General features: G+C 47.3%; 1 protein-coding gene across 3 annotated transcripts in view; it reads right to left on the reverse strand.

Moving 5' to 3' along the window:
- The window catches only part of LOC111554201 (cytochrome P450 4F12), a 19,215-nt gene extending 12,968 nt beyond the window's left edge, over window positions 1-6,247 (reverse strand). For all 3 annotated transcript variants that reach the window (XM_023229591.3, XM_023229592.2, XM_023229593.2), the window contains exons 1-6: window positions 6,190-6,247; window positions 5,598-5,796; window positions 5,063-5,207; window positions 3,167-3,220; window positions 2,946-3,073; window positions 415-536 (exon numbers count right to left, since the gene is read on the reverse strand). In XM_023229591.3, the coding sequence (XP_023085359.2) occupies window positions 415-536; window positions 2,946-3,073; window positions 3,167-3,220; window positions 5,063-5,207; window positions 5,598-5,795 (647 nt within the window). In that variant the 5' untranslated portion in view covers window position 5,796; window positions 6,190-6,247. The remainder of the gene's footprint in view (window positions 1-414; window positions 537-2,945; window positions 3,074-3,166; window positions 3,221-5,062; window positions 5,208-5,597; window positions 5,797-6,189) is intronic.
- Window positions 6,248-12,263: the final 6,016 nt, after the last annotated feature.

Below are 12,263 nucleotides of genomic sequence, written 5' to 3' on the forward strand. Positions count from 1 at the left end.
ACTAAAAATACAGAAATTACCTGGGCATGGTGGCGAGCTATCAGTTTCCCACACAGCTCAACTCTTACCACATTCATCATCAGCTGAAATTACAAAAGCTCTCCAGAAATCTCTTTATAAACTTCATACCACTTTTCCTGATTTTCAGTGTCCTTAATATCTAGCCCCTACTTCCACAACCTCGTTTCTACTGTCTCTTGCACATGCTTGGCTCATCCTAACTTTCTTGCTTTTTCCCAGATATTTCTACCTACCTGGAAAGACAACACTTTCTTCTCTTCCTTGACCTTCAAAGCACAACTATGATACAAATCCTCCAGAAAGGTACTTCCGGTTACTTTGCTCATTCCTCCCTTCCCAACTTACTCCCTTTGGTCCGTGCATTCATATCCCAGGCCCTGGGAAGGAACTCACTCCTGACAATGGCTGTCAAAGCTGAAGATGCATTTCTGCAGACTGTCCAAAGTCATCAGGCTAATGTGCTCAAACATGTCCAGACGACTGTGGCCCTCTGAGGCCAGGTGCTGCCACTTGTCCTGGCCAGAGAAGGGAAGAGGGCTAGAGCTGGGCCCTGCCGCCTTTGTGCTCCTCCCCAGCCCGAAGCATCAGGACGGACTCCCCCACAACCAGCCGGCTGCTCCTCTGCCCCAGGAACCCATTGCCAGCAAGAACCAGACTTGGATGGGAGCAGAAGCTGTTTGTATTAGGAGATGAAGACCCATGGCTTGGAGTCAAGAGACCAGCATTCAAGTTTCAGCTGTGTCTCCTATGCTCTGTGTGCCCTTGGTCAACCGATTGCACCCCTCTAGGTCCCATCTGTCAAATATTCAATAAAGATCAAGATGATCTGCTTTGGGGCCAGATCAACCAGGATAGAATCTCTGCTCCACCACTCCTAGCTCACTTCCTGACTGATTGAACTGTGTCCAGCTCTCTAATCTCTCTGGCCCTCAGTTCATCATCTGCAATAGGACAAAAATAACCATAACCTAACATGGTTATTTTTTTAATTTTTTAATTTTTATTTTTTATTATACTTTAAGTTCTAGGGTACATGTGCATAACGTGCAGGTTTGTTACATATGTATACTTGTGCCATGTTGGTGTGCTGTACCCATCAACTCGTCAGCACCCATCAATTCATCATTTATATCAGGTATAACTCCCCAATGCAATCCCTCCCCTCTCCCCCCTCCCCATGATAGGCCCCAGTGTGTGATGTTCTCCTTCCCGAGTCCAAGTGAACTCATTGTTCAGTTCCCACCTATGAGTGAGAACATGCGGTCTTTGGTTTTCTCTTCTTGTGATAGTTTGCTAAGAATGATGGTTTCCAGCTGCATCCATGTCCCTACAAAGGATGCAAATTCATCCTTTTTTATGGCTGCATAGTATTCCATGGTGTATATGTGCCACATTTTCTTAATCCAGTCTGTCACTGATGGACATTTGGGTTGATTCCAAGTCTTTGCTATTGTGAATAGTGCCGTGATAAACATACGTGTGCATGTGTCTTTGTAGTAGAATAATTTATAATCCTTTAAATTAAATTAGACAACTTATATCCTGGCATTGGGACATGAAATTTTTTCAGGCATATGATGAGTGCCCAGTAAATGTTTGCTTTATTCATCTCCATTGCAATAAATTCATTTCAAAAATATCCCTGTGTTGGAAGAGGCACTTCATCAGCCCTGAGCGTCCTTGCTGGGTATGCCACCAATGCAAGACCATTATGTTCTTACTTGAGCCATTTCTCAGAGTTGTGTTTGCAGAAAACGACCTGGAGAGACAAGGCAGTGACTCCCCCTGGACCGGTATCAGGCTTGTATCTGCCACTATTAAAGCAAATTCCCTAAGCCTAATGCCCATTGTCTGTCATACAATGTACTGCATGAGCAGACTACTATAGAGGCCCACCAGTGTCACCACCATGGAATTTAGGTTGACTCAGGAAAAGGATACAAACCAACAAGAAGTACATGTCACTTATTGTGCCATGAGTAATCAACTACCCTTTGTCTCTGACCCAGGAGTCTTGTGTCTTGTGTTAGAATCCATGAAATAGTAACAAGCCAACTTATCAGCTTGCATATTAAAAAAAATTGCCAGACATTTCACAAAATCCTGACCCCCAATTCTTCACTTCTCCCTGTATTCACACCCTTTGCACACTAATTTTTCAGCAACTCCCATTAAGAGATGCATTCTGTTTTACACCCCTTTGAGTCTGTACTGGACTTTTGACTTTCTTTGGCCAATAGAGTGTGGTGAAATGATGACGTAGTAACTCTAATAGACCCAAACCTGGTTGAACTTTGAAGCATTGCAGAGACAATGTCCACAGACATTGCAGCCTCTTCTCAGTTTCTCGGAACACAGTCTCTGCCACGTGAGCAACAGGGTGCCTTCTGGAGGCAGAGAATCACATGGGGGAAGTCCAGGTGTCACAGCTGAGGTCATCCCAGATCAGTCTGAAGCTAGTGAAGCCCCAAACATGTGAATGAACTAAGCCAGGATCAACAAAGCTGCCCACCGGACCCACAGCTTCTCATGTGCCAAGAGTGATCCCTTCCACATCCAGAAGAACTGGCCAGCTGTCTCACAGACTCGTTAGAAATCGTAAACCCTTTTTGCTCTAAGCCAGTGTGTTCTGAAGTGATTTGTACTCAGCAATGACTACTACGCAATCTTCACTTTTACTCTCTTGAGTTTACAGGGATTCTGTGAGAAAAACACAGAAATTGACACCTTCTGAGAACCTACTTGTGCCAAACGACCTTTTAAGTAGGGATTATCCTCACCATTTTACAGATGAGGAAACCAAGGTTCAGAAAGGAAGAGCAATGGCCCAATGTCATCCAGAAGAGCCAAAATTCCAGACCAGATCTGTCCATTGTTCCTCCACCCCAAGACTCCAGCTGGGACCCAGAGTTCAAGGGACTCACAAGCATGATGGTCGCACTCTTGTTGAAGATCTTTATATAGGGCTTCAGGATGTTGAAATGGAAGGCTGGCATCAGCATCCGACGGTGGTGGCTCCATCTGTCACCGCCACTCAGCAGTATCCCTTCTCCTAGTAGGGCAGCCAAGGACAGTGGGCAAGAGCAGCACCTTCCCCACCCCTGCCCAAGGTCGTCCCCAACCCCTTTCATGTGCAGGTACTCACCCAGCCAGGGCTTCAGAAACCTGATGAAGAGATGATCCTTGGGTGCAATGGCAGCTGGCATGAATGAGGATCATGAGGGGCCATGTAGAGGGCAAGAGAGGAACTTCAGGTGTAGGGCAAGGCCCCCTGCCAGCACTTTCCCCACTCCATGCCCAGCATAGCAGGAAGGGAGCCAAGGGCAAAAGACGAAGGGAGGATAGAGGAAGAAGGACCAGCCGAGGCTGCAACAGCACAGTTGCAAATGACATAACCTAACAGGGCATAGCACGGCCCAGCACGCCTTGACATGGCTCCTATATGTCCCAACATGTTCTGCAACAACCGAGCACAGCTCCACACTCTACAAAATACCTTTAAAGGAGCCCAGGACACCCTGTCTGCCCCAGCACTCTCTGTCATCTCCTGACATGGACCTGAGATAGTCTGACATGACCTCTGTGTAACGCACAGAGAAGCCCCACATAGGGTTTAAAGATGATTTCGTAAATGTCCCAGACATGTCCCAAGTGTAACCAAGGCTTTTCTTCAAGCATGATTGGAATGGATTTCGAAACCTGGCTCAGGAAGACTAAAATAATGACTCTGACAATTCCAAAAAGACCCTAGCTCCCAGACGTTGGACAAGCTACAAACATGGCGAAGAGATGACGAGGAGGAGGAAGGACAATTTTAAATCACATGTCAGAGAAGAGCCAGAAACTCTCTGACATGCCCCAAGTGTCCTTTGTCAAAGCTGAACCACACACGTGATGACTTCTCCACACGATCCCAGGTTAAACAGAAAAGATATAACGAGGTATAATATTGAAACTATAGGCTATTTATGGGACCCCTGGGGGAAAGGTGAGCTTTCTGACAAGAACTAAGCTGCTGGGACCCATGGTTGACACCATAAGAGAAAGGCTGCCTTAAAAGAAAAATTGATGCAGAGAAATGGTGAAATTAAGAAAAGGAGACAGATTCCTGGTGATACTCATTGACACCTGGATCCAGCCATGCCTGAAGACCACTGTCCCTGGACTTTACACTATTTTGATTCTCTTTATTTGCTTAGAGCACAAAAAGCTGAGTTTCCATCCCTCACAACTGAAAGAGACCTCAGGAGCCAGAGAGCTGGTGACCTGCATAGAGTAACTAAGGATTTTGGGGTCAGAGCCATAGTTTCTGTGGGATGCTGCCACTTCCCTTGCTAAGCCTGGTGTGTCCAAGGATGAGAAGAGCAGAGAGCAAGGGGAGATCAACCAGCTGGAGTGGGTTCTCCTATTGGAGAATCCTGAAGCCTGCAGGAGGAGAGCAGTGAACGTAGGGTGGATGAGTGACAGGATGAGGTAGAAGGAACAGACCCATCATAGGTAGACATCACATAAATAACAGCCCAGATTCGCTGCCAGCCACAAGACCTCCTACCGCTCTGGGCTGAGGGATGGACAAGGCTGGTGCCAGGACTGTCTGGGCCCCCAAATACCGATGATGCCCACTGCATCATCCTGCCACACACTTTTTAAAAAAATCCTACTCATTTGTCCAGACTCAGCTCCAACAACTCCTCCTCCAGGAAACATTCCAGCCTGCCCCAGCAGACACCCAGTTCTCCTCTAGGTTGTCACATCCATCTCTCTCTTGCCCATTCCTGATCCCATGAAGCTGGAAATGTCTCTGTCTAGACCCGTCTCCTGAAGCATGGGGGTTCCTTCAAGAAAGGGCCCTGAATTGAGGCATCTTGGGCCCCTGTTGTGCCCAGAACACCAAGGCAGGGAGCAGATGGCAATGGAGGGAGAAGACATTGAGATAGAAGTCTCAGTGATGGGCATGAATACTCAAGGAGGGGCTTGGGTACTGCAGGGACCACGAAGAGGGTTGGCCTTGCACCCACCACCACAAGCTCTGCATGGGTACCTGAGGCATTGGTGATAGACCGAATGGTGTCAGGGTGGCATAAAACGATGAAGGGGATGATGGGACCCATCCATATCGTAAACCCCTGGGAATAGGTGGCCGACAGCTGGGTCAAGTTCTTCAAGCCCTCCTCTGTAGGAGTGATCTGAAACAAGTCAGGGGGCCATCAACTCCTGTGATGGTTAATTCTAGGTGTCCACTCGACCGGGCTAAGGGATGCCCAGGTAGCCAGTCAAACATTATTGCTGTGCGTGTCTGTGAGGGTGTTTGAGAAGACATTAGCATTTGAAGGTAAACAGGATGGAAATAGTAGGTACAGAGGGATGGGTGAGTGAGGAGAGGAATGAGTGAGTGGTAGAGGAGTGAGTGAAGAGAGGAATAAGTGAGAGCAGAGGAACGAATGAGCCATCACCCTTGCTTCTCTGGGGTCCTACGCCCCAGATGCCATCAATACCAAGCTCCCTGAGCACCATTCCTGCATCCCTGGAAATCCGTCCACCCTGAGACCCCAGGCACATTTTGTTGTCACACTCACCAGGCCCAGGTGGCCCCAAAACCAGTTCTGTTTTGGGGGCTGCGGGAAACACTGGAGCCGGCGGCAGTTGTCATAGAAGGCGTAAGTCCAGGCCAGGACGCGGGCGAGGAGCCAGGAGCCCGCAACCAGCATCAGGAGCAGCCCTGGGGACATTGTCACCAGTCCGAGGCCCAGCCAGGGCAGGCTCAGCAGTGACATCCTGAAGGGCACACAGGATGGAGGGTGAGGTCCTGAGGCACAGGGAAGAGCTCCAGGGACAGTGGAGAAGGGCAGGATCAGGAACTACTGGGGGCAGGGCAGGGAGGGCTCAGAGGTGGGTAAACAAGGGCTGAGATCTAAAGTCCAGAAAGGCCCAACCAAAACCAGCAACCAAGTGGCCTCCAGTGATCTGGTAACCACACAGAAAGGGAAAGAGATGGGCTGATTAGAGTCCAGAAGGGCCCAGCCTGAATCCTTGGGAATTTGCTGGGAGTTCAGTTACCAGGAAACCACCAGTTTCCCATGCCAGCAGCTTGTAGCCACCCCAGCCTTGGGCAGTGCCCTCCCCATTCCAGGCCAGGACCCTCCAGCCCGGCCACCCCCAGCCTGGCACCTTTTGTCGGGAACAGCCTGTCCCACAGAAATTCCTCTCCGCTTCTGCTGGGAGGTCTTTGGCCCTGGTCCCTGATCTAGGGAAGGCCTTAGGAGGCTGGGCTGGGCTGGGCTGGGCTGAGGCAGCCAATCCCCACAGTCTGGGTGTGTCTTCTGTGCCTGGGCAGCCAGCCAAAACCTCGGGTTGCGCCAGCTGGGTGCAGCTTAGGGTGCTCCAGCACGAGCACTGAATTCTCAGGTCTCAGTACCTTCTTGGCAGTCTGCAGGGGAAGTTGGGGGCTGGTTAAAGGGGAATCTGAGCCCCAAGTTTACCTCCACCCTGCCCTTCCAAGACAAGGGCATTCAGATAAAAGCATATACTTAGCGTGAGAGTTCGTAGCCAGTTGAGCTGGGCCAGGCCAACCCTTGTCCCAGATCATCTGGGCTCCTCTTCAAACATGGGCGGGGAGGATATCAGGCACCATATCTGGTGCAAACTTCGGAGATTCAGAGACAGAAGGCTCTCATCTCTGGCTTCACAACCTGGCAAGAGTTCAAGTCCTGCCTCCAGGCAGCCAAAGGCCTGAGCTGAGACCTGACTGCTGGCAGCAGGAAGAAAGAATGCAGCCCCAACCCCACTGCGCATTACCCACATCAGATTCTGGGGATAAAGAGCCCAGCTGGAGGAGCGAACCTACAGGCCTACAGGCTGGGCTCAGCTTAGGAGGACAGAGTGGAGGCATAGAGGTTGAGGCTGAGAGTGGCTGTGAGTGGATGGAGTCCAGGCAGGGGAGGGCAGAACAAGGGAGCTCTGAGTGGAGTCCTTCTTCTGCCTTGTCCTTTCTCTGACTGTGGGCAATGTGGCCCTCCTGGGCTCATGCTTCCCATCTGGGAAATGGGATGTCAGATGAGGCCTTAGAGGGCGACAGAGGAAGGCTCCTAAGAAGAAGGAGCTCCAAAAAGAGGGACCAAAGGGAAGGGGATGGCAACTAGCACTTCAGCTGCTGTGTGCCTGTCTCTACTCTGTGCAAAAGACTGTATGGAAGGTACTACTGTTGCACTTAGTGTGTGCCAGCCTCACTATATAAAGTGCACCTACTGTGTATCAGCTACTCTACATCAATTCTGTCTACTATGTGCCAGGTGTGCCACACTTGTGTCAGGTGCTCCACATTGAACATGTCTACTATGTACGTGGTGACCTACCTAAAGCACACCTACTCTGTGTCAAGTATTCTACATAAATCTTGTCTATTATGTGCTGGCTACTCCACATATAGTGTACCTACTGTGTGCCAGGTGCTCCACATAAAGAGTGTCTACTGCATGCTGAGTGCCCTTCACAAAACCTGTATCTTGAGTCCCTTGCCCTTTATATAAACCATACCTGCTGTGTGGCAGATGCTTTAAATAAAGCACACCTACTGTGTGCTAGATGTTCCACATAAAGTGCTTCTCCCGTGTGTTAGGTCCCCTACATAAAGTAAAAGTACTCTGTGCAACATATTTGACAAAAAGCACACATACTGTGTGTCAGGTGCACTATATAAAGTGTGCCTTACTGTGTGCCAGATATGCTACATAAAGAGCACCTGCTGTGTGCCAAGTATGCCACAAAAAGTGTACCTACTATGTGCTAGGTGCTCCACATAAAGTACACCTACTGTGTGCCAGGTGCTCTACATAACGTGCACCTACCATGTGCCAGGTGTTCTACATAATGTGCACCCGACTGTATCAGATGCTCACCTGCATCACAGTGCCCAAAGCTGTCCCACCACCCTCCCATCGGCTCTCTAGACCAGAACCCTGGGCATTGTTGGAGAGACCTGAGTGATGGCATCCAGAGGAGGGAAGGTGTCCATTTAACATAAAAACAAATTGAGGCTCGGAGAGGGCAGTCCCCTAGTCCAAGTTGCAGAGCTCATAGGAACTCAGGTCTATGAGAACCTCAAGTCCAAATCCATTCTCTCTGCCATGCTGCACCATCCCCATTCATTAGCGTCAATGCCATGTTAATATAGGGACATTTATAGTGGAGGAATCTCAGGCAATAGGGTGGCCCCAAAGGGGAAATATCTTGAGGCCCTTGGAGAGTACCTGGCTCCTTCTCCCACACGCAGGATTTTCCGCCCAACAGAGGGGGCCAAGGCTCCCCTCCTGGCCCTCCCTAGATCCTGTCCAGAATTTCCCTGTGGGGTGGACTTAGGTGAGGGGAGGCTTGAAGGAGGTGGCTCCTAGCAGAACTGCTGAGCAGGAGGGTGGGGAAGCCAGTACTCTTGACACTGGTTGGGTGTTGGGGAGCACGTAGACCACCCCCACCCCACTACCCTTGCCAACTCAAACAGCCAGGGGATTCAGGCACCTGGCCCTACAGCCTCAGTCAGGTAGGGTGCATCCCCCAAAATCCCCACTCCTTCTGCAAGGACAGACCTCACCTGCTGGCGGTTCCATCCCTGTTAGGCTCAGGGAGCAAAGCCAGAGGTTGATGAACAGCCAGAGTCCTAGGGATAGAGAAGAAAGTGCCTCCAGTCCCAGTGGCTAGAGGGGCTCAGCTCACTGTGGACCTCCTGTGTCCCTGGGAGGGGCAGGCAACCTAGAGCAGGAATGGTAATGATTGACATTGCCAACGTGAGTCATGGAGCCTGTTTTAAGTCTTTTAAGTATATTAACCATTTTGTCTTTTCATTTCACAAATGAGAAATCAAGTCTGGAAAATATTTAAGTGACTACTCACAGTCACACAGCTGATGGATCTGGTCTGTGCACCAGATCACCCACCCAGCCTCACATTGTACCCCCCTCACCACCAGGCTGTGCTCCTTCACGTTTGTAAATGGGTGTTTCAGTAGCACCATCTCACAAAGTTGTCGTAATAACTAAAACAGACGATGCATGCAAATAACGTTTCGGGATAAAAAGAAGGGAGTGAAGGGGAAGTTCATTACTAAACACGTGTTAAGTGGCATCATCTCCCCTCATTCATTGTCACCAATTCTCTCAGTAGAGCAGATATTTTCTGTCCAAACAGCCTGCAACTTTTCCCCTAATAGCCAGACTGGGTATTGAGCCCTGCCTGTCATCCTCTGCTCCTATTCCCACAAAACGATAGTGGCAGAGTAGACAAAAACAACTGTTCCTCCCCTCCCCACTTGGGGAGCAGAGTCATCGACACTGCCAACATGAGTCATGGAGCTCAGGAACAGCCACCAGCACCTGTACTCACCATTCAATCTCTTTAGGCTTGCAGTCCTTCACAAACTCTTGCACCTCCTGCCAGCAGGGCTCCTGGTATTCTGGGCGCCTTGCAAGGTTGTACAGGACCCAAGAGAGACCACTCGCCATGATGTCATGGCCTGAGGGGCAGCCAGGCAGTCTTGGGTTTCTGGGCTGCTTCAGCATCAGAGGATGGACAGCACCCATGCATTGAGAGCCTGGGGGAGGATGGGGGAAGGGGAATGGTAAGGGGGAAGCGATCCAGGGTCTACCCACAACATCCCTGGCATGAGAGATCCTGACCCTCACTGTAATCCTACACTGGGACCCTCATCCTCAAACATGAAGGTGTCAGCTTCTGCTCTTATGTCCTCATCAGACAACGCCTTCCCATCTTCATCCTGGAGAGAGGACCCTTGAAAATCACACCAGCTCTGAGGACTCCTCAGTCTAACATGAAATAATCTCTGAAGATCCATCCTCCTTCCAGAAAGCCAAGCCCAGCTTGCACTCCTAGATGTCTCTTGGTCACTATTTAGGATTGCTTTTTCTAGTTCTGTGAAAAATAATGGTATTTTGATAGACATTGCATCGAATCTGTAGATTGCTTTTGGATAGTATGGTCATTTTCACAAATTGATTCTTCCAACTCATGAACATGGCATGTGTTTCCATTTGTTTGTGTCATCTATGATTTCTTACAGCAGTGTTTTGTAGTTCTCCTTGTAGAGATTTTTCACCTCTTTGGTCAGGTGTATTTCTAGGCATTTTATTTTTTGCAGCTATCACAAAAGGGATTAAGTTCTTGATATGATTCTCAGCTTGGTCGTTGCTCGTGTATAGCAGCGCTGCTGATTTGTGCACATTGATTTTGTAACCTGAGATTTTACTAAAATCATTTAACAAATCTAGGAGTCTTTTGGTGGAGTCTTTAGGGTTTTCTAGATATATGATCATATCATCAGTAAACAGTGATGCTTTGACCTCCTCTTTTCTAATTTGCATGATTTTTCTTTCTTCCTCTTGCCTGATTGCTGTAGTTGGGATTTCCAGCACTACATTGAATGGAAATGGTGAAAGTAGGCATCCTTGTCTTGTTTCAGTTCTTAGGGGGAATGCTTTCCAGTTTTTCCCATTCCATTTGATGTTGGCTGTGGTTTTGCCATGTAAGACTTTTATTATTTTAAGGTATATTTATTCTATGCTTAGTTTGTTGAGACTTTTTTTATCATAAAAGGATGCTGGATTTTATAGAATGCTTTTTCTGTGTCTATGAAGATGATCATATGATTTTTGCTTTTAATTCTGTTCATGCGATTAATCACAGTTATTGACTTGCATATGTTGAACCATCCCTGCATCCCTGGGATAAAACCCACTTAACAATTGTGTATAGTCCTTCTGATATGCTGTTGGATTTGGTTAGCTAGTATTTTGTTGAGGATCTTTGCATCTATATTCATCAAGCGTATCGGTCGGTAGTTTTCGTATGTTGTTATGTCCTTGTTTTGTTATCAGAGTGATACTGAATTCATAAACTGAGTCAGTTAGAGAATAGGCCCTCTTTCTCAATCTTTTGCACTACTTTCAGTAGGATTGGTACCAGTTATTTTTGGAATGTCTGGTAGAATTTGACTGTGAATTGATCCGGCCCTGGACTTGTTGTTGTTGCCAATTTATTTATTACTGATTCAATCTCACTGCTTGTTATTGGTCTGCTCAGGGTTTCTATTTCTTCCTGTTTCAAGCTAGGAGAGTTTATGTTTCCAAGAATGTACCCATTTCCCCATTTCCTTAAGACCTTCCATGTGGCCTGGATTGCCAGATTCCCTGCTGGGACTGTATATCCTGGAGGTACTTTATCCCTCTCTCACACTCTGGGGACTTACAGTTGTCCACCTGGCTCGTGATGTAGGCTGCAGCCTCATGCTTCTTTCAAAGGGTGATTTCTTTCAGTTTTCCTATGAAGTTCCTGTGTCACTTCTTGGAAAAAAACTTCACAGTGTGAATCTTTATACACGCATTTGTTTTTCCAAGTGGGAGAAAGATGCTAACAATGCCTCCAATCCACCATCTCAGGAAAAATTAAAAAAAAAAAAACTGTCTTTTCTATAATCCCCATTTCAATGGGGGTTAGGTGTTATCTCACTTTCATTTTCTGCATGTACACATCCAGTTCTCTCACCATCATTTATTGAAGTTGTGCAGAAAATGAAACTAGAGTCTTATCTCTTACCATATTCAAAAACCAAATCAAAATGGATTAAAGACTTAAATGAAAAAACCTGAAACTACGAATTACTTGAAGAAAACATTGGGGAAATGCTTGAGGAAACTGATACGGGCAATGTGTTTTTTGATAAGAACTCAACAGCATAAGCAACAAAGGTAAAATAGATGGATGGGGTTAAACCAAACTAAAAAGCTTCTTCAGAGCAAAGAAATCAATCAACAACGTGAAGAGACAATACAGCAACTCCTGTTTTGCTTTTGTGCTTTTTTTGTGTGGACTATCTATTTCTGTTTCACCTTTAGAGGTGAAGTGAGTTTCCTGTAGGCAGCATGTAGTTGGGTCACTAAAAAAATTCATTCAGCCAGTTTACATCTTTTAAATGGGGAATTTAATCCACTTACATTTGTTATTATTGATAGGTAGACATATTCTTGTCATTTTCTTAATTGTTTCCTTGTTGTTTTGCATGTCCTTTTTTCCTTTCTTCTTCTTTTATTGTTTACTATTAAAGTTTTGTGGTTTCCTGTAGTATTTAGGTTAGATTCATTTCTCTTTATCCTAAGTCTATCTGCTCTGCCAGTGAATTTTATACTTTTCCGTGTTGTCATGATGGTCATTATCCTATTTTCACTTCCAGATGCAGGACT

The sequence above is a fragment of the Piliocolobus tephrosceles genome, chromosome 21, assembly GCF_002776525.5.
Source record: "Piliocolobus tephrosceles isolate RC106 chromosome 21, ASM277652v3, whole genome shotgun sequence".
NCBI classification, from domain to species: Eukaryota; Metazoa; Chordata; class Mammalia; order Primates; family Cercopithecidae; genus Piliocolobus; species Piliocolobus tephrosceles.